This window comes from Hyaloscypha bicolor (assembly GCF_002865645.1).
Source record: "Hyaloscypha bicolor E unplaced genomic scaffold K444scaffold_124, whole genome shotgun sequence".
Classification (NCBI taxonomy): domain Eukaryota; kingdom Fungi; phylum Ascomycota; class Leotiomycetes; order Helotiales; family Hyaloscyphaceae; genus Hyaloscypha; species Hyaloscypha bicolor.
The window spans coordinates 868253-888412 of NW_020194626.1; the positions used below are offsets into that span (position 1 = coordinate 868253).

At 47.0% G+C, this 20160-nt stretch overlaps 8 protein-coding genes across 8 annotated transcripts; 6 read left to right on the forward strand and 2 right to left on the reverse strand.

Moving 5' to 3' along the window:
• The first annotated feature begins 199 nt into the window (after positions 1–199).
• On the forward strand, positions 200–999 carry K444DRAFT_82322 (uncharacterized protein). The gene is made up of 3 exons (XM_024888739.1): positions 200–385; positions 451–543; positions 765–999. Exons 1-3 carry the CDS (start codon positions 314–316, stop codon positions 921–923), a joined length of 324 nt encoding a protein of 107 aa, XP_024732770.1. The 5' UTR covers positions 200–313; the 3' UTR covers positions 924–999.
• Positions 1000–4769: 3770 nt separating this feature from the next.
• K444DRAFT_536993 (uncharacterized protein) lies at positions 4770–5234 on the forward strand (the record flags this gene model as incomplete). Its single annotated transcript, XM_024875428.1, has 2 exons — positions 4770–4985; positions 5076–5234. 2 exons carry the CDS (start codon positions 4770–4772, stop codon positions 5232–5234), a joined length of 375 nt encoding a protein of 124 aa, XP_024732771.1.
• A 158-nt stretch (positions 5235–5392) lies between these two features.
• K444DRAFT_536912 (putative Pre-mRNA-processing ATP-dependent RNA helicase prp5) lies at positions 5393–8980 on the reverse strand (the record flags this gene model as incomplete). The annotated part of the gene is made up of 4 exons (XM_024875418.1): positions 5393–6063; positions 6129–8156; positions 8214–8637; positions 8693–8980. 4 exons carry the CDS (start codon positions 8978–8980, stop codon positions 5393–5395), a joined length of 3411 nt encoding a protein of 1136 aa, XP_024732772.1.
• A 509-nt stretch (positions 8981–9489) lies between these two features.
• On the forward strand, positions 9490–11075 carry K444DRAFT_654893 (uncharacterized protein). The gene is made up of 3 exons (XM_024885968.1): positions 9490–10176; positions 10224–10529; positions 10576–11075. Exons 1-3 carry the CDS (start codon positions 9628–9630, stop codon positions 10678–10680), a joined length of 960 nt encoding a protein of 319 aa, XP_024732773.1. The 5' UTR covers positions 9490–9627; the 3' UTR covers positions 10681–11075.
• Positions 11076–11931: 856 nt separating this feature from the next.
• Positions 11932–14047, forward strand: K444DRAFT_536883 (ferric reductase-like protein like transmembrane component; the record flags this gene model as incomplete). The annotated part of the gene is made up of 3 exons (XM_024875415.1): positions 11932–12170; positions 12215–13264; positions 13315–14047. The coding sequence occupies 3 exons, from the start codon at positions 11932–11934 to the stop codon at positions 14045–14047; spliced, it is 2022 nt and encodes a 673-aa protein (XP_024732774.1).
• A 448-nt stretch (positions 14048–14495) lies between these two features.
• On the reverse strand, positions 14496–14801 carry K444DRAFT_633397 (uncharacterized protein; the record flags this gene model as incomplete). Its single annotated transcript, XM_024883603.1, has 1 exon — positions 14496–14801. One exon carries the CDS (start codon positions 14799–14801, stop codon positions 14496–14498), a length of 306 nt encoding a protein of 101 aa, XP_024732775.1.
• A 1406-nt stretch (positions 14802–16207) lies between these two features.
• On the forward strand, positions 16208–17727 carry K444DRAFT_82504 (acid phosphatase/Vanadium-dependent haloperoxidase). The gene is made up of 2 exons (XM_024888740.1): positions 16208–16840; positions 16923–17727. Exons 1-2 carry the CDS (start codon positions 16308–16310, stop codon positions 17608–17610), a joined length of 1221 nt encoding a protein of 406 aa, XP_024732776.1. The 5' UTR covers positions 16208–16307; the 3' UTR covers positions 17611–17727.
• A 1132-nt stretch (positions 17728–18859) lies between these two features.
• On the forward strand, positions 18860–19860 carry K444DRAFT_616951 (uncharacterized protein). The gene is made up of 3 exons (XM_024881024.1): positions 18860–18979; positions 19035–19112; positions 19260–19860. The coding sequence occupies exons 1-3, from the start codon at positions 18903–18905 to the stop codon at positions 19702–19704; spliced, it is 600 nt and encodes a 199-aa protein (XP_024732777.1). The 5' UTR covers positions 18860–18902; the 3' UTR covers positions 19705–19860.
• The last annotated feature ends 300 nt before the right edge of the window (positions 19861–20160 follow it).

Sequence of the window (20160 nt, forward strand, 5' to 3'; positions counted from 1 at the left end):
TATACTTACCAACCTCCGGAGCTTAGGATATGACATTCCTAATCTACGACTATTACAACAAGCTCGCCGGGCTATGGGCCTTCGACGTCGAATGCTTAATTCGCAAGTTGAGCTAGAAAAGGAGCAACTTCGCCATATCCTCAAGCAACACACAGTGGATAAAGGCCCACAAGGCAATACTAGAAGTTATGGCTGCCGGCTTCTATATACTTATCTCAACTCCCTAGGGGATGGCCAGAAGTTTTCTAGGAATAGAATAGCTTCTGTAATGCAGGAAATTGATCCAGAAAGTATATAACGTCGCTCGGAAGAGATGAAGGCAGCTAGGGGGGAATATAATATTTATGGGCCGAACTTTGTTTGGTCTATCGATGGCTATTGCAAGGTAAGTGCAGCATATACTTAACTTCAAAAATCATTATCTCAATAACTACTAATCCGTTTACTTAGCTACGATTTTGTGGGATTGAGATATATGCTGGTATTGATGCCTACTCACGGTTCGTACCTTGGATTTATATTGGAATCTCAAATGGTTGTGCTGTAAGTAGTAGTATTTCCTAATTCGGTATGAATACATTCCCTTGAAAATGCCAAAATTCACTTAGTCGTGATTCCGGCTATGTAATTCTGTAGTATTATAGAGAACTAGTTGTTTGAAAAACCCTTAATTTAGGCGATAAACCCCCTGAATCTTTACACCACATTCTCCTTTAGGCTGATTAATATTATACTGATATACACTTACTTATACCACTTTCCAGGTTGCTATCCTAGTGCAATACCTTGACTTGGTAGACGAAATGGAGGTTATTCCGCTCCATATTCGATTGGATAGAGGATGCGAAACACCCATAGTTGCTAATGCCCATTATATCCTCCATAAAGCGACGTGCCAAACAAGGGGTATTGATCCATATTAGTTCTCAGATCTCTATTGGTTCGGGACTAGTATAGCTAATTAACGAATTGAGGCATGGTGGGGGCAAGTTGCGAAGGTAATTTATCTATACTAATCCCATATAGACTTATTTAATTAGCTAATATTATACAGGGCATGCTAAATAAATAAAAGATATTTTTCAAGTAACTACGCTCTCAAAGGCTTTACTCCCGCAAACTTCTCCCTGACTATATCGCTATGCTTTTCGTCTATTTACCTATTATACGGGAGCAAACTGAGGAGTTCGTCCGGGTTTGGAATATCCATTTAATTAGGAAATAGCCTAATCGTTCACATATCGTCCCTGGTCAACCATTCCAGAACTACATGTTTTCAGAGCAGATAGGGGTCAGGGACTACGGGATTCCTATTAATATCGATAAACTGAACGAGCTACGTGAAGGATATGCTAGCTATAATAAAGACGCATATTTACCGGAGGTTACACTTGAGTGGTATGAGCAAGAGCTTAAGAATGCCGGCTTTATACTCCCAATTACGGAGTCTACACGTGACTCGAATAGGGATCTGAACCACCTAAGTACGTATATATATCTAAGGGAGTCGATTAGCGACCACCTAATTAATACGAAGAATACTCGTCCAAAGCTAGGGCTTTTATTAATACCTAAGGGTGTATATGATTGGAATCCATTACCAGAGGTAGCTGTGGGACTAGAAGAGGCAAGGCTAAAGGATTATAATGATCAAGATGGCATTTAGTTCATTAATGAAGGGAGAGACGCTAGCTATAGAGATGAAGATCTCACCTATATTGGCTCTGATGACGAAGCGGAGGTTGAAGATAATGCGGAGGATACTAGATTTACTATAGATGGTATTACTTTTGATAGGGCAAATGGCAATTGGGTCATAAATGGTCAAGAGTATAGACAGTTTATGGATAATGGATACGTATCTGAGCCTGAAGCGGAGGAGGAGGATAATCTAGAAATTCCTCCTGTAAATATTAGTCGGTTTACCCGGCCTCAGAGAGGCTGAATAGGGACATATTAATATATATCCTAAAGAAAGAACTAGCTAAAAACATTAATTTTTGGTAAAGCAATTAATTACAGAAGCTAATAGTAGTCTGCTTAATTAGTTAAATTCACATAGTTACAGGTGGTTTAATGTCAAAAGGTCACATGATTCACCTCGTCAGAAAATCGACCCTTGCCCCTTTATTTTCCACACCCCCTATAATTATTTTATTAACTTGTTATTTTAGTAGTAAGGAGTCCATAGTATAGATCAAATTCTCCGTTAATACTAGCTCTATTGAATTAATAGTTCTTGAGAACTTTTGAAGTGATTACAAGACATATTTGGTGAAAATGTCTCTTTTTATATGGAATTTAGTTTCCCCCCCTTAATTTCTATAGCCCCTTACTTAATATTCTATAGCCCCTAGCATAGGAAACCATAGTTTATATAGGAATAATGCTAGGGATAAATAAAATATGTCCGAATTTAACTTGTGCTAAGGGGCATCCCTTGTAGTCCTTCCATTTACCCCTTTTTATATATTAGTAATACGCTACTATTAATAACCTCCAAAATAAGTCTCTAATACATAAATTCCCTAGGGAAAAAGTTGTAGGGGCATGGGCTAAAGGGTTAAAATAATATTAATATATTATAGTTCTATCCTGCTGCTTGACTTCACACCACCATTCACTAAACTATAGATTTATTAGCTATACCCTCCTTCTGATATTTAATTATAAATCAGATCCTTATTATATTATCCCCAAACGTTTTTAATGGATAATCTCAATCTATGGAACTCTTGTTTTGTACGGGAGGCACCACACCCCCCCTCTATGGTAAAGTGTCCACTATGTGGTGCGATTAACCCAGCTGCTTCTCCTCCTGCTCCTATTACTCCTACTTTAGCTATACCGACTATTGCATTAGATGGTATACCATTTTCTAGTCAAACTCAACTTCAGAATACTGCCGCCCAGCTATTAAGAGACCAAGGGGTCAATATCTCAGCTGATTCCTATCCTTTTTACCACCCCCCGGGCATGGATCTCTCAGAGGAGGTCCTTGAATCAGAAGCACGTGAGAGGAGACAGCAGGCTAAGCTCGAGCGTTTAGAGCGATTACGTGGTAATTTCCATTAGGAAGCTCAGGGCGAAAGTGCGTATCCATCTGTTTAACTCCTATATTAATACTAATTTTATTAGGTTCAGCCCTTAAAAGGGGTAAAGCCCTTGGTTCCCTTACTCTCGGCCAGGGGGCACGTGTAAGGGCTTTTAGTAAGGGTAAATCGCCGATCCCTCCTGCTCCTATTATCGAAAAACGATATAAGGTCCTTATTTCTATTATACTACGTATATATGAAATAGAAGAACTAGAGAGTAGCTTTACTGGGAGGAGTATACCTGTTTTAACCACAAAGAAGTTCCTTAGCTTAGAAGAGTATTGGGAGGCTCAAAATATTCAAATTGAGCTATAGATAGTAGAATAGTTTAATACGTACGTAAAGCTTATTTATAGAAATACATACCTCTTTGCTAATATGGTACTTTATTATAGTCAAGAACTGTTATATAAGGAGTTCGCTATGTATTTAGCCAAGGCTTTTTTATTGTCAATTCCGTTACTTGAAGACTGGGAGCTTAATTAATGGATCACGATCTTGGAACGCGCAAATGGGGTGTCTTTTGCTACTAAAGTAAGCTATTGTTTATTAGTATCCTAATATAATTAGTACTAATATAATCAGGTATGGCCAAAGGACAAAAACAAGAGGATCGACCATGTGACTAATCTGATATATGGAGCTGAAAATACTATTGACGGCTTATTATCCCACTTCAGCCAATCAAATAAGAGAACGCCAAAGCATATTTATCTTGTATTTGATCAAGATATTAATAAAATTCAGGCAAGAGACAACGAGATTCAGGATAAGCGTGAAAGAAGGGATAGAGAGATGCCTTACCTCCTAGATTTTAGCCCCCCATTAGGAGACTCTCCCGATACCACCCCTAACGTAGTATCTACATCTACAGTTACATCTACGGCATCTTCTTTACCTGCTTCGACTCCTAATTAACAGATCGAAGCTATATGGGAGAAGATTGCTCCTTCAAAGAATTGGTCAGGTAACGACCTGAATTCTGACGATTTTAATTCAGACGACGATATGCCTACGCTAGAAGCTAGAATTACGGTTTCTCCTGCTCCTGCTCCTACTCCTGATCCTACTCCTGCTCCTGCTCCTGCTCCTGCTTCTATACCTAGTAAGTTAATAGATTTAAATATACTAGTAGATCTGACGTTTTTACTAGCGTTCGCTCCCGCTCCCGCTCCACCCACTCAACGTCCTCTAAAGTCTATATTAAAGAGGAAGCGGGAGGTGATTATATCAAGCGATGACGACGATAATTCAGATCTTGACGATGGAGAGAAGGAATTACCAGGGGATGGTAATTATAGGCCGGGGAATAGGCGTAGGGATAATCGGGGGCAGTTCAAAAAAGCGAGAATAGAGTAATACTACTGGATACATTTGACTATGATGCATGGGAGTTGCGTCTTTGGCCATAATTAGGTGTGTTTTCCATATAAAATGTGGCCATTAAATAAATCGCGATTCATCGTAATTTTGATTTTGCGAAAAAAATTATAGTTGCAGCATCGTCGCTAAATCAGCCCGTACCAAGCCTCTCGCCGCAAATACGACGACCTCCATAAACAGCAACTCACAAGCACGACAACCACAATGCGCCGATAACATCAACCACTCCTCAACGCATTGATTCGACTAGCACTCTTGATATTCTAGAACTCCTATTCTTCAACATCCATCATGGGAAATATCTGTGGAAAATCCGAGCCCGACCACTTCGCTCAGCCTGGCCGTACGCTCTCCTCCGCTCCTCCGCCCAGCAATACCAAGACGTCCGCTGTTCCTAAGAAGGTTGGCGGGCCTCCAAGGACGCTGGGGTCGAGTTCATCCGCTGCAAACGCCGGAGGCAGCGAGCAACAGGAGGATGCGCGGAGGAAGGCGGCTGAAGCTGCTGAGGTGAGTCGAAGATCCACCCGAACCAGCAACTCAATACCAGATGCTGTTGCTTTTATATAACGAGGGCAAGGGCTGATTCTTTGGCTCTAGGCAAGAGCGAATTCGGCGAACAAACCAAAGGGGAAGCTGGGCAGTCAGTTGCAGGAGCAGAAGAAACAGACAAGGACGGACACATTGGACACTGCAAGTAGAGAGGAGCGGAGGTTGAGGGAGGCGGATGCTGTGGCGGAAGCAAGAGCGCATAATTGAGAGGGTTTGTTTGGGGAGACGGACGATAGAGAGACCAATTGGTCTCCACGCAGAAGCATTGTGTTTGGCGTACCTGGGATCACGATCAATGAAAGAGCATGACTAAGTGTTGAATTGCATAACTTAAGAGTCGGGCTCCGAGTATACAAGATTTATTTCTAAACAACGTTGTATCTGCCACTGGCTGGTGCCCTGCCTTCGGCATCTGCTGCAGCCATGGTGCCTTCCTTCAACAATCTCATCAATTCTCTCATTGCATTGGTTACCACTACTTCCGTGTCGCCCTCCACAAGAATATACAGCTTCGGATCGCCGCCCGGTTGGACATCTTTGCCCGTCGGATAGAAACTTCCTTTCGTAGTGATTGATGTACCAGTTGCTTCGAGGATCTTCGCAACATTGGTTCTGTTCGTGACAGCCCACCTAGCCTTCTGAGGAAAGTCGTTGATTTCCAGAGTTGCGTGGAAAGCTCCTGCATCAGGGCCTTTATTATCAATTGGAACCCCTGACCGAAGTTGGCCAGTCTTATTGAGTCGAGCATTGATGGCATCAATTGCAGAGGTGACCTTGTCCAAAGGATTCTTCGATCCGCCTGCAGACGATGAAGTAGCCGGTTCAGTTCTGTGTACCGTAATCTTGCCGTCCAGGTCGATACCCTTTGGAACACCAAACAGCTGCGGCGTAGATACTGCGGGCTGCACAGCTGACGCAGCCTTAAGAACAACATCTTCATCACTGCCTTTCTCGTCCTTGTCTTCATCCTCATCTCCGTCTGTCTTATGTGTCTTCCTCTCGCGATTCCTCGCTGCCTCACGCTCTGCATCAAGGCCTATGTACAATTAGCACTTGAATATCCTAAATTCGATCGATAGAACATATGAGATGGTTGCTTACGTTCCAGGCCTTTACCCCCAAATCCTGAGCTGTCTTTCGATTTGCCAGTCTTTACCTTGTCCCTGAACGACTTCCTCATCTCATCAAGCCGTTCCGGGACAGGTTGGCCAGATTGCTCGAGCGCTTTGGCGATGCCAACGGAATATTGCTCTTGGTCTTCTGTCACAAAAGTAACTGCTGTCCCGGTGTTTCCAGCTCGCCCTGTTCGACCAGCTCTGTGGACGTAGTCCTCTAGATGGTTAGGAGCATCAAAATTAACGACCAGTTTCAATTGTTTCACGTCCAATCCACGAGCTGCCACAGAAGTAGCAATCATAATTGGAACGATGCCTGCTTTGAAGTCGTCAATCGTTGAGTCTCGATCGATTTGGTCCTTTCCTCCATGGATGGACATGCAGGGGTAGCCTTTCCTCATCAGGTCTTTCAAAAGATCGTCTGCTTTCTCCTGTCTGTCAACGAAGATAAGGGTGCGAGCGTCTTCGTCTTTGTCATACAGTTCTCCAAGAAGTTCCAATAATCGATGGAACTTCTCCTTCTCCTCTCGAACCTCAACAATCTGGGTGATTTCTGGAGCAACAACACTTCTCCCACCCACTGTTATTTCTATTGGAGATTGGAGTGTCTTCTTCGCTAATGCGTCCATGATACGAGGCATGGTAGCCGAGAAAAGGATTGTTTGCCGATTTGGCCGAATATTGGCGAATATCTTCATGACTTGAGGTTCGAAGCCCATATCAAACATGCGATCTGCTTCATCCAAGACCACATAGGTCACTCGGCGGAGGTTTGTCACTCGACCTGAGTTCGCGGCCAGGAGATCAATCATGCGGCCTGGAGTACAAACGATAACCTCGGCTCCTCTTTTCAGATCTGCAATTTGATCCTTGATGGGTGCTCCTCCATAAGCACAAACGGCTCGGAGGCCCATAGCCTTCAAGAATGGTTTGCATTCCTTGTGGATTTGGGTAGCAAGTTCCCGTGTTGGAGTCATGATCAGTCCCATGGGACCATCCGATCCTTCTAGAGGCCGCTGGTCTCGAATATGCCGGAACATCGGTAGTAGGAAGGCGATTGTCTTACCGGAGCCAGTCTTGGCTACACCAATAACATCTCTCCCCGACATTATGGCCGGGATTGCCTGCATCTGAATTGCAGTCGGTCTTTCATAGCCCAATTTACCAATTACTTCCAATGACTGAACGTTAAGCCCACACTGCGACCATTTTTGGACAGGCTTTGGTACATCTTTGCCAGCGACTTTGATGCCATCAAGTTCAAGACGTAGATCCGCAAGTTCGGCCTCAGTCATATTTGACAATTCTGCAGGCTCGGTGTAAAAGCTCTTTCGGAAGGGTTCAAGCGCCATTTTTGAATAATCGATCGTTGGTAGATCCTTCTTCTTCCGAGCTTTGCTCGCCATTGCAAGAATGTCGTCAGGGTCAGCGTCCATCGTCTTTAGGTCCACTTCATCGTCTCCAAATAACGGTTCCGGTTCCTGTTGGGGCGCTTTGCTCTGACTCTTCTTGAAAGTTCCGCTGAATTTGGGGGCTCCGAAAGGGTCTCCCATTTCTTCCATAAAAGCATCCAGGGGGTCGATATCTTCATCTTCTTCCATAGGGTTTGTTTCGAAAGATATGCCTGGAGCTTCTTCCATTTTGATATCGCCTTGAGTGGGTTCAAGGAAAACACTGCCAGGATCTGGTTCCTTGCTCCCCAGATTTTGTTCCTGAAAGATCTCCTCGCGCCGCTCTGCGGCAGCTTTCGCCGCAGCAGCTACCTCCTCTTCGGTTCCCACATTGCCCATGTCGATGTCATCGTCATCCTCTTCCTCAGCACCGTTAGCGAGCGCAGTATCCTCATCTTCAGTGTTTGGCAATGGTGGGGTTGGTAGCTTCTCTAACTTCTTTCTCGACCCTTCATCATCACCAAAGTCTAGAGCTCGTTTCGAGGGGACCTTTTCGTTATCGTTAGATTTCGCACCAAGTCCAAAAGCACTCAAATTTCCTCTAGCTTTAGGTAACGCAGATACTATCGAGCGTATGTTAGCGGAGGCAAGGTATGTAGGTTGACTGACTGAAAACCTACCATTGGATGTGCTGCTGAAAGCTGTTGGCTTCTTGTCAGCTTGTAACCCTTTGACCGAAGATGGTAAGGTAGCGGACGCTTTTGTTAACTCTTTCAGTGGTAGATCCTTGCCCAGAGTACTCGTAGCAGTGGAGTTTGCAGCAGCTTTCTTCGCTATGGCTTTCGGGTCGAATTTGCCGGCGTAAGGTGCTGGAGACGCAACGCTATTCGGAGTACTTGGAGATGCTGGTGATCCTCGAGAAGGCGATGCGTTGACTTTCTCATCTAAATCATCTAGAAGCTTTCGCGTCCCACCGGCAGCAAGGTCTTTCTCCTTACGCTCCTTGTCTTCGGCCATTTTCTTCTTCCATGCCTCCAACTTTGCTAGGCGCTCGGCCTTCTTATCTGCTTCGGTCTCTGCAGGTGGGGTAGGTGGTTTTGCTGCCTGCAAAAAAGGTATTAGCCATTATGTTACTGTAAGAGGGAAGGTATAAACTGACTTCTGCGGTTTTGACACTTTCGGGTCTACCTGGAGGTTTTCCAAGATTACCATCACCTCTGCTACGAGGCCATGAGTCAGTAGAGTCCTCGCGGCGCCTTCGAGCCCTGTCATAAGAATCGTCTCGCCTGTCACGATAGTCCCTATCTCGACTTCTCCGCCTTCGCCTCTCCGGAGAACGCTCTCTCTCAACATATCGGTCTCTTCGGTCTCTTGACCGTTCTCGTCGGCTGGACCTATGGAAGTCGTCTTCTCGGCGGTCTATCGAACGGTCCCTACGGCGGTGCATGTCTCGGTCGCGGTGGCGACGCTGGTATCGCGAAGAGTCAGTATGCGTTGAGGATGACTTGTGGAGAAGGACAGGACAAACATCCGCGCTCCGAGAGCGACTTCGCCGGCGCGGTAATCGCGCGTCATCCCTCCTATCTCTGTCCCTCCTGACATCATCGTCCCTCTTGCTTCGTTTCGAAGAGTGTTGGCTTCCTGCTGGCGATGGTGAGCGAGAGTCCCTGTGCCGAGCCATGGTTTGCCTCAGTCAATGGCAGAAATACTTTCTGGCAGGGTTCAGAGGCTGAGCTCCGTATCTCTGGTCTTTCCCCGATACCTGGGCGGTTGCGAGCAGAATCCCGAGTCTGCGGGGGTCCAGCGATGTAAGGCTGAAGGGTTGTTAGAGGTGTCGCCTGCCGTTTTAACGTGCAGGACTCACAAAATTATCCGTGGTCGCTACCGTCCGCCGTAGGAGCTATTGCATAAGGCAGGCTCTTAGCGTGATTTCCACAGCTCGCGTGTCGGAAAGGAAGGGGCTAGGAACAACCTCAGGAACGCGAATCCAAGCTTCCTTCTTGCGCCGTCCAACGTCACCCTCATTCCTCTCTCAATTGAGTCATCTCGTAAACCGCCAATAGAGGTACCGCCTGTGCGACCTCGGACATCATCATGCTGTCCACCATCGGACGAGCTGCCGTCAGGCGAGTGGTTGCTCCTGGTCCTCAATCAACAAACAGCGCTTTTCGAAGCATTTGGCATCTTCAAAATGTTGGCACCTTCCACAACCCAAAGATCAGCTCAACTCTTCGGAAGCCCTCTTTCTCTCCAGGGCGAACCTACGCAACAACTACCAAAGTTGCTCCCAAGTCCAAGACAACCACCAAAACAGCGAAACCAAAGAAGAAGCCAGTTGCGAAGAAGGCCGTGAAGAAGGCAGTGAAGAAGGTCGCGAAGAAGAAGAAGGTCGTGAAAAAGCTCAAGCCCAAACTTAGGGGTCGACCTGCTAAGAAGAAGATCTTGACGGAAGAAGAGGCAAAGAAGGTAGCCGTGAAGGATCTAAAAGCCAAGGCGCTCATTCTGCCCAAGAAACTGCCTCACACCGCCTGGACTGTACTCGCCTCAGAAATGTCGAAGGCAAACCCAACGAACCCGAGAGTGGCTTCTGGAATGGTCGAAGCTTCTGCGAAGTATAAAAGCCTCAGTCCTGCGGAATTGGAGGTAATAGATCCGCTCTGATACTAATCAAGTTAACTAACAAATGACAGCACTATAACCACACCGCCAACCTAAACAAAGCTGCAAATGAAACCACGTACAAACAATGGGTTGAATCTCACACACCAGAGCAAATCCGTGTTGCAAACCTCGCTCGTGCGCAGTTGAGGACCAAGGATCCTCTTCACACGTGGAGAGCAATTCATGATGACAGAATCCCAAAGCGTCCATCAAACCCTATGTTCTTGTTTTACAAGGAGAGGTATGCTTCGGGTGACTTAAAGGGAATTGCTTTAGGAGATAACGCACGTCTTTTGGCAAAAGAATGGGCTGCACTCGCACCAAGTGACAAAAAGGTAAGTAACCCAACCTCGGTTTACAATATGGTATTGATATTTTCAGACCTACGAGAACCAGGCGACTACAGACAGGCAACGATATGCCCAAGAATACAAGACCATCTTCCATCGCGACCCCAAATTCGTCGCCAAAGAGAAGGCTGCATAGTTGTGTCCTGCTTGTGCTATGATTCCCGCCTTCTGGAAAATTGGTCTTGGCGCATGGCTATAGGTCACACCTGGAGGGTATGATGTACGATGTGTCGTCTTTCGTTTTCTCTGATACCGTCACGGGTGTGGTGTTCTGAGTAACTCTGGCAAACAACGGGGATTTCTCTGCAGAGGTGTTATTTATGTATTGCTTAGGGTGCCGACTAGACAGAGTGCTGTTTGATATCGAGATAAATGAACAACTGGTCTCGTCTTCTGGCGGGGGAGTTTTCGAATAGTCTGACTTCAAACTTGGTGACAAGAGTGGTGGGAAATGTCAATCTCAGCCACTCTCGAGTCCTAAATGAGACGCTGGCTATAGGCGACTATGGCGAACAATGACACACAAATCATTGCACTGTTTCGGTTGTTCAGTCCGAATGACAAGAATCGTATCGTGACCCCTTACCGCTCTCCTCATGTCCTTTCATTCCGCACTAAGAGGCCTACCTCGGAGCACCCAGCGACTCGGAGCTTAGGACGAGGCTGAGGTAAATGGCCCTCACTAAGCTTGGGCCTTTCCTCCAACTGTCCTGGCGGCGCTAGACGGGGCAGCCAGAGGGTCATGGCCCTCGCTTCACCGGCAGACTGGAAGACTAACGCGATTCGTAAGAAACATGCTCAAAGGTTCTCAGCTTCCCCTCGTGGCTCCAAACTGGAGCAAAACGACCCTCTTACGCCCGCGTGCGTCCTTATGCGCAAGAAAAAGGTTCAAGCTTTGGTGGGTCGAAGACAAGCATTTCCAAGCCTTTGTCCGGGATTGGCGTCGACAGGATGCAGATTCCGCGACCTGGCAGCCTGTGACGAATATAAATATGGGGATCTGCTCTCCACCCGGAAGTGTTTCCAAAAGAGAGATCTGATAACAGATTTCTAGCATGATGCCGCTGCGTTAGCCGGGACTAAGGTGAGCAAGTTTGTCGGCCGTTTGGCCTTGACCCTTTGGATAAGAGCGGTCGAACGTATCACGCAGTGAGGGCGTTTCATTTTTTTGACCTTATCACATAAGTCAGCCAAGACTCGTCCTTCTTGAAGGTAATCAGAGCTGGGTAATTCCATTTTTTGCAATTTAATTGTTTGCAATTGTTCTTGCTTTCATGTCGCGGAAATTAAGTGTCTTATAATCTCTATTACACTCGGAATCGATCGTCAAGTTCCTGGCGAACTTCAACCTCTACAGATCGAGACCAAGTTCTGAATATCGGCCGGCATGGATATGGGAGACACGATGATGATGGGGGGGACTCCAACACACTCCCCCCTGAATGCTTCTGGAATCGACTTTTCGAACGATACTCAAGCCTCGATGTTCCTGGGAGAGATCTTGGACGACGGAGTATTCCAGGTCGATGGAAACATGTACGCGAGGAACTTTTGGTTTGGCATTTGCGCACTCATTGCGATTTGTGCTTTCTTCAACGTAACACAGAAGATCACTTTCAAAATGAGGTACGTCTGGGCCGCTGACTTCCAGAGAAACCCTTAGCTACCAGTGATAGAATTCGAGCTGCTGCCGCAAACCGGTTACGGCCTGCCACACCCTCCAACATGTTCTCGAAAGTGTTTGCTTGCCTTACAGCCATCGGCCGCGAAGCAACCTACATACAGTATACACCAAAGAGCAGCAAGTTCCTGAAGGTCCCACCTGTTGGGACCGTAAGTCTGTTGGTGGTTTACCTGGCCTGGGTTTTATTACTCGAATTTGTCAACAACAATGTCGAGGGGGCGCAACACTATACGTCTTTGGGAGTTCGAGCCGCCTGGTTGGGTGTCGCTCAGGTGCCATTGTTGATCTTGCTGGCGGGCAAAAACAACTTGATCGGTGTCGTCAGTGGTGTTTCCTACGAAAGATTAAACGTCCTCCACAGATGGGTCTCAAGGGTGCTATTACTCCTCGTTACTCTACACATGCTCTTCTTGCACGTCTCGTGGAACGCATACGAGCTTGGTCCTTTGGAATACTCGACAGATTCATGTATTCCTACCGGCTGGGCAGTGTATGCAATTTTGATTTGGATGAATATCAGCACAGTGGCACCAATTCGGAACTTCTCCTACGAATTTTTCGTTGTTCAGCATATTATCACGTTTTTCGGATTCATCATCGCCGTCATGATGCACCTCCCAAGTACAGCGCTTTACTCCCGGGTTTACATTTACATCCCTATAGGACTTTACCTCCTGGATCGCATAATGCGGTCTGCCAGATATGCGTGGAATAACGTCCGGCCTGGGAGAGCCACCTTGACAGCTCTCGAAGGAGGTGTGACCAAAGTCTGCATCCAAAGTAAGGCAATCAAGAAATGGAGCCCTGGCTCGCATGTGTTCCTTTCCATTCCTAAATTTGGAATTGGCCAGTCTCATCCTGCAACCATTGCTTCAGTCCCTACATCCGATAGTGGGGAACTGGTTTTCATTCTCAAAGGGCATCGAGGCTTTACGTCTCGACTTCACAAATCAGCCACAAGTTCCTCGAGTTCCCTGGCCCCAACATCAGGCAAAGAGTCCAGTGCTGCTACCTCGACTGTGCAAATTAGTCATCTGTAAGAAATTTCCAGTTCCATACATTTCAATTATTACTAAGATTCAAAAGGGCTTTGATTGATGGACCTTATGGGAGCTCACACAACGACTTCGCCGCTTTTGATACTGTTCTGTTAGTGGCAGGATCTACTGGTGCCACTTTCACCCTAGCAATCCTGCTAGATATTGCAGCCCGAGCTCAGAAGATGAAACTTCCAGTGAAACGCATAGTTTTCCTTTGGATCGTCAAGAATACATCTTGGACATCCTGGATCTCAAGCGAACTGACCTCTGCAGCCGCGGCACTAAGAGCAGTTGGAATCGAACTTTGCATCCAAGTTCACGTAACCTGCGACGACAACTTCACAACAGGAGAAGAATACCAAAGCAGTTTGGAATGTGGCTGTGAGTGCGATAAGAACTTAGGACCATGTTGCTGCGTAAATGTCGACGAGGGGAACGACAGCATCCGCGAGATCGTCGACGAGAAAGGCCAATCCGTCGATAGCAAGGACATACAAATCAACGCCAAGTCTCGATCACAATCTTCAAGTTTGAAATCGGGGAAGACGACGAGGGCCCTTCCTTGCGCAGAGTTCCACAGTGGGAGACCAGATTTCTACGAGCTGCTCTGGAGTTTGCTGGAGAATGCAGAGGGCGAGACTGGTGTTGCTGTCTGTGGACCATTGGGCTTGAACAGCGATGTGAGGACGACAGTCGTACGATGTAGCGATGAGAGGGCTGTGCACAAGGGCTCTGGAGCTCAAGGGGTATATTTACATGCGGAGTGCTTCGGCTGGTGATTGGGTATAATTATTGAATTCATGCGGCGTTTAATAGGATTGGGTTCACACCCATTCTGCGTTGGTAGAGATAACAATAGGTATGATAATGAGCACCAAAATTACTGAGTCTCGATTTCGATGGATTGTTGAAGCCGTATCAAGCCATGAGGCATTGGGTGGCCAGGTTGGGGATTTACGCACCCTAGTTGACATCAATCTGTTAGCACCTGAACCACACATGACTTCAATCTTCAGAACTCAGCAGACAATTTCACTCATGATTTCAATGTCTAGAAAAGAGTGAGTACATTGGATAACATGTACAACTTTCGGCTGGAATCAACATTCCCTTGGCTTCTATCTCTTTCTGAATTTGTCTCTAGTTCTTCTTGCCCTCCAAATCGGTGTAAAAGTCGTATCTGAAAGATTTACTCCGATCGTTAAACCTCGGCTTCTTATCAATCTTCTAAATCTTTTTCATATCCTCTGCATCTAGTTTAAAGTCACCCGCTAGATTCGCCTGGATTCTCGACGGTGTCTCTGATTTGGGCAGTACAGAGTGTCCTTGCGAAATGCCCCAAGCAAGTGCAACCTGAGCATTGGTCTTGTTTTGTTTCTTGCCGATTCCAACGAGCACGGGGTCATCGTAGTGCAGAGTCAGCCCATCAATTCGGTAGAGAGGTTGCTTGACCCTAAGGAAACTCCCCATCACTTTCGCCACATTCTTCTCAGAATCATAAATCTCGCTCTGGTTCCGGATTGGCAATGCCATTGGACATGGATACTTCGTTCTTGCCGTCTTTGTCTTTAGGGAAGAGGTTGTCTCCAGGCTTGAAGGCTGGTGACCAGTGCACCCGTATTAATGGACGTAGTCCATTCCCAGGTCTTTTACTGGCGCGCTCAGAGCTTTTTCGACAACACTTCGGGCTTGTGTGAGTTGTTATAGAGTTTGATGGTCACAAAGAGCTTGGATCGAGCAATGCCGCTCTTCTTGATTGCTTCTCCAATCATTTGCTCAGTTCCATAAACTATAATTTGTCAGAAGTGCTTTATATAGGTGTAATCGGGGTCATTTGCCCCTTACTGCGTCTATATGAGTCAATCCAGCCTTCGAAGCCTCAGTAACAGCCGTGAATTGTGCTTCCCAAAGCGGGGATGGTGGGGCCAGTGTTGAGCTTCAGATGAGTTGCCATACTGTGTTGTTGTCCTTGAAAGTGTAATGAAATTTGGGGGACTCGAGAGAAGGTAGCTGTGGAAAGCCAAGCAAGGCAAGTGCGAGTAAACATGAGCAGTAAAATCAGAAAGCGGGACAGGACTTTTTAAGACTTATTCACCTTACTTACCTTTGCGTCGATGCCTTTGCCTGACTCGTACTCGTAGACTTTGAAAGAATGACTGAGCCTATGTCAAGCCGTAAAATCGGATCGTCTGACGGTCTTGTGGAGGAATGGGAGAGACATCCGCTACAGAGAATTGTTGTTACTGCGGTTATTACGGAAAAGGAGGGTCCTTTCCACGTGATCAGCCTAGTCACGTCCGAGCAGAGCTGGACCAATGAAAACAGCTTCGTTTCTCAATTGTCAGCAAAGCCGCCTCGATGCCACAACGCCACGATGCGCCACATCTGCGGAATCCATGCTCGCGACACTTCGTCATCGCACGCAACAACTGTTTTCACTCGGGAAAAGCTTAAAGAAACTTCTCAAAGTCACTTTCCCATGCTTATTCTTAGCATCGCAAAGCAGGCCATGCCTCCCCTGGACAGGCGCTTCTAGTACGAATACGAATGAGCTCCACGGCAATCACCCAGAACTTTCAGAGCGGGCGGCCTCATATCAAACGTAGTGGGCCACGCCAAGCGGGCCTTCAGGGATGGGCAGGTGGACAGCTTGAGCGACATAGTGTCTATTATTGCAGAATAATAACTTCCTGCGTGGTAGAAGAGGTGCTTTACTGCCCTTCAGGCATTTCATTTGCTGCTCTGCTCTCGCTTCCTCCCTCTTCTACACTGCTGTTTTGGCCCTTGATTTCGTGGCTACTGCCGCATCTAGATTGTGGTCGCTTGGCAGAAGGGTGAGGCGCCAATCATCAGATAGATGAATGTCTTTCACTACGTGTGCGCCTGAGCCACCGATCAACACAGCCAGGATTTGATTCACTTTCCCTTGCCTCTCACTCTAGGCAAGCGCGAGTGCGAGGGCTAAATAAGGATTGGATTCCCCCCAACCCAATTCCTTTCTTCCGCCCTACTCACCATCTTGAACAACAAACAGCAATAATGAAGAAAACACGGTCTCGTGCCCACGGCGGCAGAGTTTCCATACCATTGATCTTGTCATATGTCTTTGACTGGATCATCATCGTTGCCGCCGCCGTAGTCGCAGCGGTGTTTTCAACCATTACCCCAAACAAGAGACCATTCTCACTCAACAATGCCGAGATCAGTTATCCCTTTGTCACTAAGGAGAAGATATCCACGGCGACTTTGGTGATCTGTGGTCTTGTAGCTCCGGCAGCCATCATCTTCATTGTCTGCCTCTTCCTCGTTCCTGGACCAACCGTTCCCAAATCAACGCCAAAAGCTCTGATATGGAGAAGGAAGCTGTGGGAATGGCACACAGGATGGCTAGGACTCGGATTGTCTCTTGCGGCGGCTTTCCTCATCACCAATGGCATGAAAAACCTCTTCGGAAAACCTCGACCGGACCTGCTCTCGCGCTGCAACCCCGATCTCCTGAACATTGGGAAATACGCCGTGGGGGGCTTTCCAAATGCTCTGGAGGGATTCAACGTCGTCGCCGCTGCCATTTGGTAAGTTTATTTCTCGAGAGCTGGCTCCAGCTCCTGAACTCTTTTCAGAAATTAGCAGAACTCCATACTAATTCGATGACAGTCAGCAGACTGACAAATCTCTTCTCGATGACGGCTTCCGGAGTTTCCCAAGTGGTCATTCCTCATTCTCCGCGGCAGGATTGATCTACCTCAGTCTATTCCTTGCCTCAAAGCTTGCCATTACCATCCCATTCCTGGCGCCCAGCTTCTACAGCCAAGACAGGTCCATGTTTTCAGCATTCCCTTCGCGCGCCGAAAAGAGAGACTTGGAGAACTCTAGAATTCAAAGCCAAGACAAGCAACCAGGAGATAATCGGGTCCAGCTTCCTTCAGGACATAACGACGCAATCATTGCAGCACGCAACCAAGCTGCGGCCCCTCCAGTATATCTCCTCATCTTCGCCATTATTCCCTTCTTCGCCGCCATCTACATTTCGTCAACACGCTTTTCAGATTTCAGACATCATGGCTTCGATATTCTCTTCGGTTTCTTTATCGGTACGGTAACAGCCGTCTTCAGCTTCCGTTGGTATCATCTCCCGATAAGCCAGGGAGCCGGGTGGAGTTGGGGACCTAGGAGTAAGGAGAGGAGTTTCTGGGCAGGCATTGGCGTGGGAAGTTATGTTGGCAGAGGTGAGGCCGACGTCGTGGCCGATAACGTAGATGAAGAGAATGGAACTGTAGACGGACCTGTGACCAATGATGTGGGTGGTACTGTTGGGGGCCAGTCTGGTAGTGAAGTGAAGTGAAGTGGAGCGGAGTTGGGATAGCAATAACAACGAATCAAGCTTCGACCAGTTGATAACGAATGGGAAACATCCAATGACTGAAGGAGATTGGACTGCATGATTCTTGGCGTAAGGAGTTAGTGGTGGAGCTGATACCTTGTTGCATTTCTGTTTGTATTTGCACAACGAGGCTCTCAGGCTTCTTTGACAAATGTTACTCGATTAACTTAATAATAATACGAAATTACAAGACTTATGAGTAGCAGTATTGTCCAAAATGGAGCTCGTGGCGGACCAAAAAAAGTCATCTACTTTAATGTCCCACGGTCACTTGGGACTTTCAAAATCCTACCCTGCATCCAATGTTCCCTCGACTTACCGTACATTCAAGGCCTCCCATCAAAATATCCTCCAAGCTCTATAACAGCCAAGTCCTTGCTCCAAATCCAGGTAAATTAAACGTTGTTGTCCCAGACCAATCAAGTTGATCCCCCTTTTGCAGCATTGATTGCAGAGCATGGGAAAGTCCTACGTGAGGAGATTTGCCGAGGCTACCTTATGGTCTTTCTTGGATGTGCAAAGGTCGAAGGGTCCATTCTTCCACGAAATCTAGCCAAAAAGTGCTCATAAAGGAGCAGTGCACAGCCAACTTATACCCATTAATATTAGGAAATGCTTGGCATCAAAGACTAGCCGAATGCGGGCAAGCGTGCCTGTCCGGCTCTCCCAAAATAGGTCCCCTGAACGGGAAGCTGCCCCACACTAGATCTCGTCTCCATCCCAGGGCTGGACACTTGCAGCACACAAAGGCCGATGGCACACCTCACGATAGGAATTATGAGTGCCTTCCGAGATATGACACGTCAATTATAACGGAAACTATTTGTCGCTGGCTAACCCTATTTTTTTTTTCTCCTCGGAAGTTCCAGCTGGCTGCATCTCGCGTGTGCTCGCGTAGCATATTTGGCCCCTTTTTGCGCCTCCTTCACAACTTTGCGTTTTCAGCCACAGAAAGGCCAAATCTTGAGGAGAGAGGACCGCTGCTGGCCACACAGCGCCATGTTGGTGCAACTCACAATTCCAGGGAATCATGAGAGCATTGCTTTTGCCATAGAGTGGCTGCGGTTGGTGCCAGGGGTCCTTAAAGAACCCAAGTTCTGGGTGTTGCCTTGACCCTGGCTTGTGGAGATGACAAGCGTTATATCCTGTCCCGTCTTCCCGACCATGTTCTGTTTTCCCCATCTTCAACGTTGACTTGCCTTCTACATCTCAGTAAAGTGCCTCCAACCCTTTGGTTCACTCCTAAGTTCAACATGCAGGCATCTCTCTTTACTCTTGCTGGTCTCTGCGCCTTGGCTTGCGCCTTCCCAGAACACGTCAAGAGGCAAAGGTATTTGATAATGATCATCCCATGATTCATTATCACAAGCTAACTTGTGTATTAGTCCTTCTCTCGCCTCGGTTCTCTCCCAGATTTCCTCCCTTCAAGCAGAGCTCCAACCTCCTCCATCTATTCTTTCCGAGTATGTCATGATTCATCGAGCTTATTCCATGACTTTCCTGGCGTCTCTAGGCTCTTTCCCTTCTCTAGCACCCTTCATAAAGTCCAGGACCAGATTATTAACTGGCCATGACAATTGAATGAAGCATACTGATTTCTTGTCTCTTAGGCTCTCAGGCGTTCCGGCTACAGTAACAGCAGCCCTTAATAATCCGTCATTAGTCTCCGTGCTCCAGAGCCAAATTAATGCCAGTGGCTTTCCAGGGTGGTACAGTTCTCTTGCGCCTGATGCACAAAGTTGGGTCATCAGCGTTGCAGGAGTAGCCGCGACCGTTATTCCGGAAATTGTCTCGCTCGAAGTGGCTGCTAGCCTCACCACTCTTGCTGGTGGGACAGGCAGTGCAACAGCAACGACATCTTCAATGACGAAATCACACTCTAACAGCACAATGTCCACCACGAGCAAGGCGACTCCCACTCTGACTCCCACGACAAAGGCCTCAAGCTCCCCTGTGCCTTCGAAGTCGAGCAGCGCAGGTGCTGCACCCACAAACATCGCTGCAGCTGGTATTCTAGGGGCGGTTGGGTTCTTGGGGCTGGTTGTGGCTTTATAGGGAATGATTTGCAGGAAGTTGCATTATACGAACAGGCTGGGACAGTTTTGGAAAAGCATGACGGACTGGGAAAGCGGCATTGACTTCCTATTATCCATCTGGAAACGAATGGGGAGATTTCTTGTACTTACTTATGAAGGAGAAAGAATACTTCAGGATAAAATACTTGTCTAACTCCATTGGAGTATGTGACGAGAAAGAAGATAACTTGGGAGGTTTGTCTTGCATCGGCCTCGTCCCCACTTAAACCCCTGGCTGAGGAAGTTTATATACCCTTGGATTCATATGCTAATCGAACTTTAGAGTTAGCCCTAGCTCACCGTTGTCCAAAAAGTGGGCACAAATCTTTATTGGCCAAAGTTGTACATCCAGATAGACTTGGATCTCTCGGAATTTTGATGTTTTAGTTTGAGAACCCCGAGGTTTGGGGAGGGCATAGACTTTTAGGGTACGATA

Excerpts from the sequence above, each read along its gene's own strand:
- K444DRAFT_82322 (XM_024888739.1), top strand. The coding sequence starts at position 314 with ATGAAGGCAGCTAGGGGGGAATATAATATTTATGGGCCGAACTTTGTT. Across the intron at positions 386-450 it reads CTATCGATGGCTATTGCAAG|CTACGATTTTGTGGGATTGA; the intron begins GTAAGTGCAGCA and ends CCGTTTACTTAG. Across the intron at positions 544-764 it reads GAATCTCAAATGGTTGTGCT|GTTGCTATCCTAGTGCAATA; the intron begins GTAAGTAGTAGT and ends ACCACTTTCCAG.
- K444DRAFT_654893 (XM_024885968.1), top strand. The coding sequence starts at position 9,628 with ATGCTGTCCACCATCGGACGAGCTGCCGTCAGGCGAGTGGTTGCTCCT. Across the intron at positions 10,177-10,223 it reads TCAGTCCTGCGGAATTGGAG|CACTATAACCACACCGCCAA; the intron begins GTAATAGATCCG and ends AACAAATGACAG. Across the intron at positions 10,530-10,575 it reads TCGCACCAAGTGACAAAAAG|ACCTACGAGAACCAGGCGAC; the intron begins GTAAGTAACCCA and ends TGATATTTTCAG.
- K444DRAFT_82504 (XM_024888740.1), top strand. The coding sequence starts at position 16,308 with ATGAAGAAAACACGGTCTCGTGCCCACGGCGGCAGAGTTTCCATACCA. Across the intron at positions 16,841-16,922 it reads GTCGTCGCCGCTGCCATTTG|TCAGCAGACTGACAAATCTC; the intron begins GTAAGTTTATTT and ends ATTCGATGACAG.
- K444DRAFT_616951 (XM_024881024.1), top strand. The coding sequence starts at position 18,903 with ATGCAGGCATCTCTCTTTACTCTTGCTGGTCTCTGCGCCTTGGCTTGC. Across the intron at positions 18,980-19,034 it reads GAACACGTCAAGAGGCAAAG|TCCTTCTCTCGCCTCGGTTC; the intron begins GTATTTGATAAT and ends CTTGTGTATTAG. Across the intron at positions 19,113-19,259 it reads CCTCCATCTATTCTTTCCGA|GCTCTCAGGCGTTCCGGCTA; the intron begins GTATGTCATGAT and ends CTTGTCTCTTAG.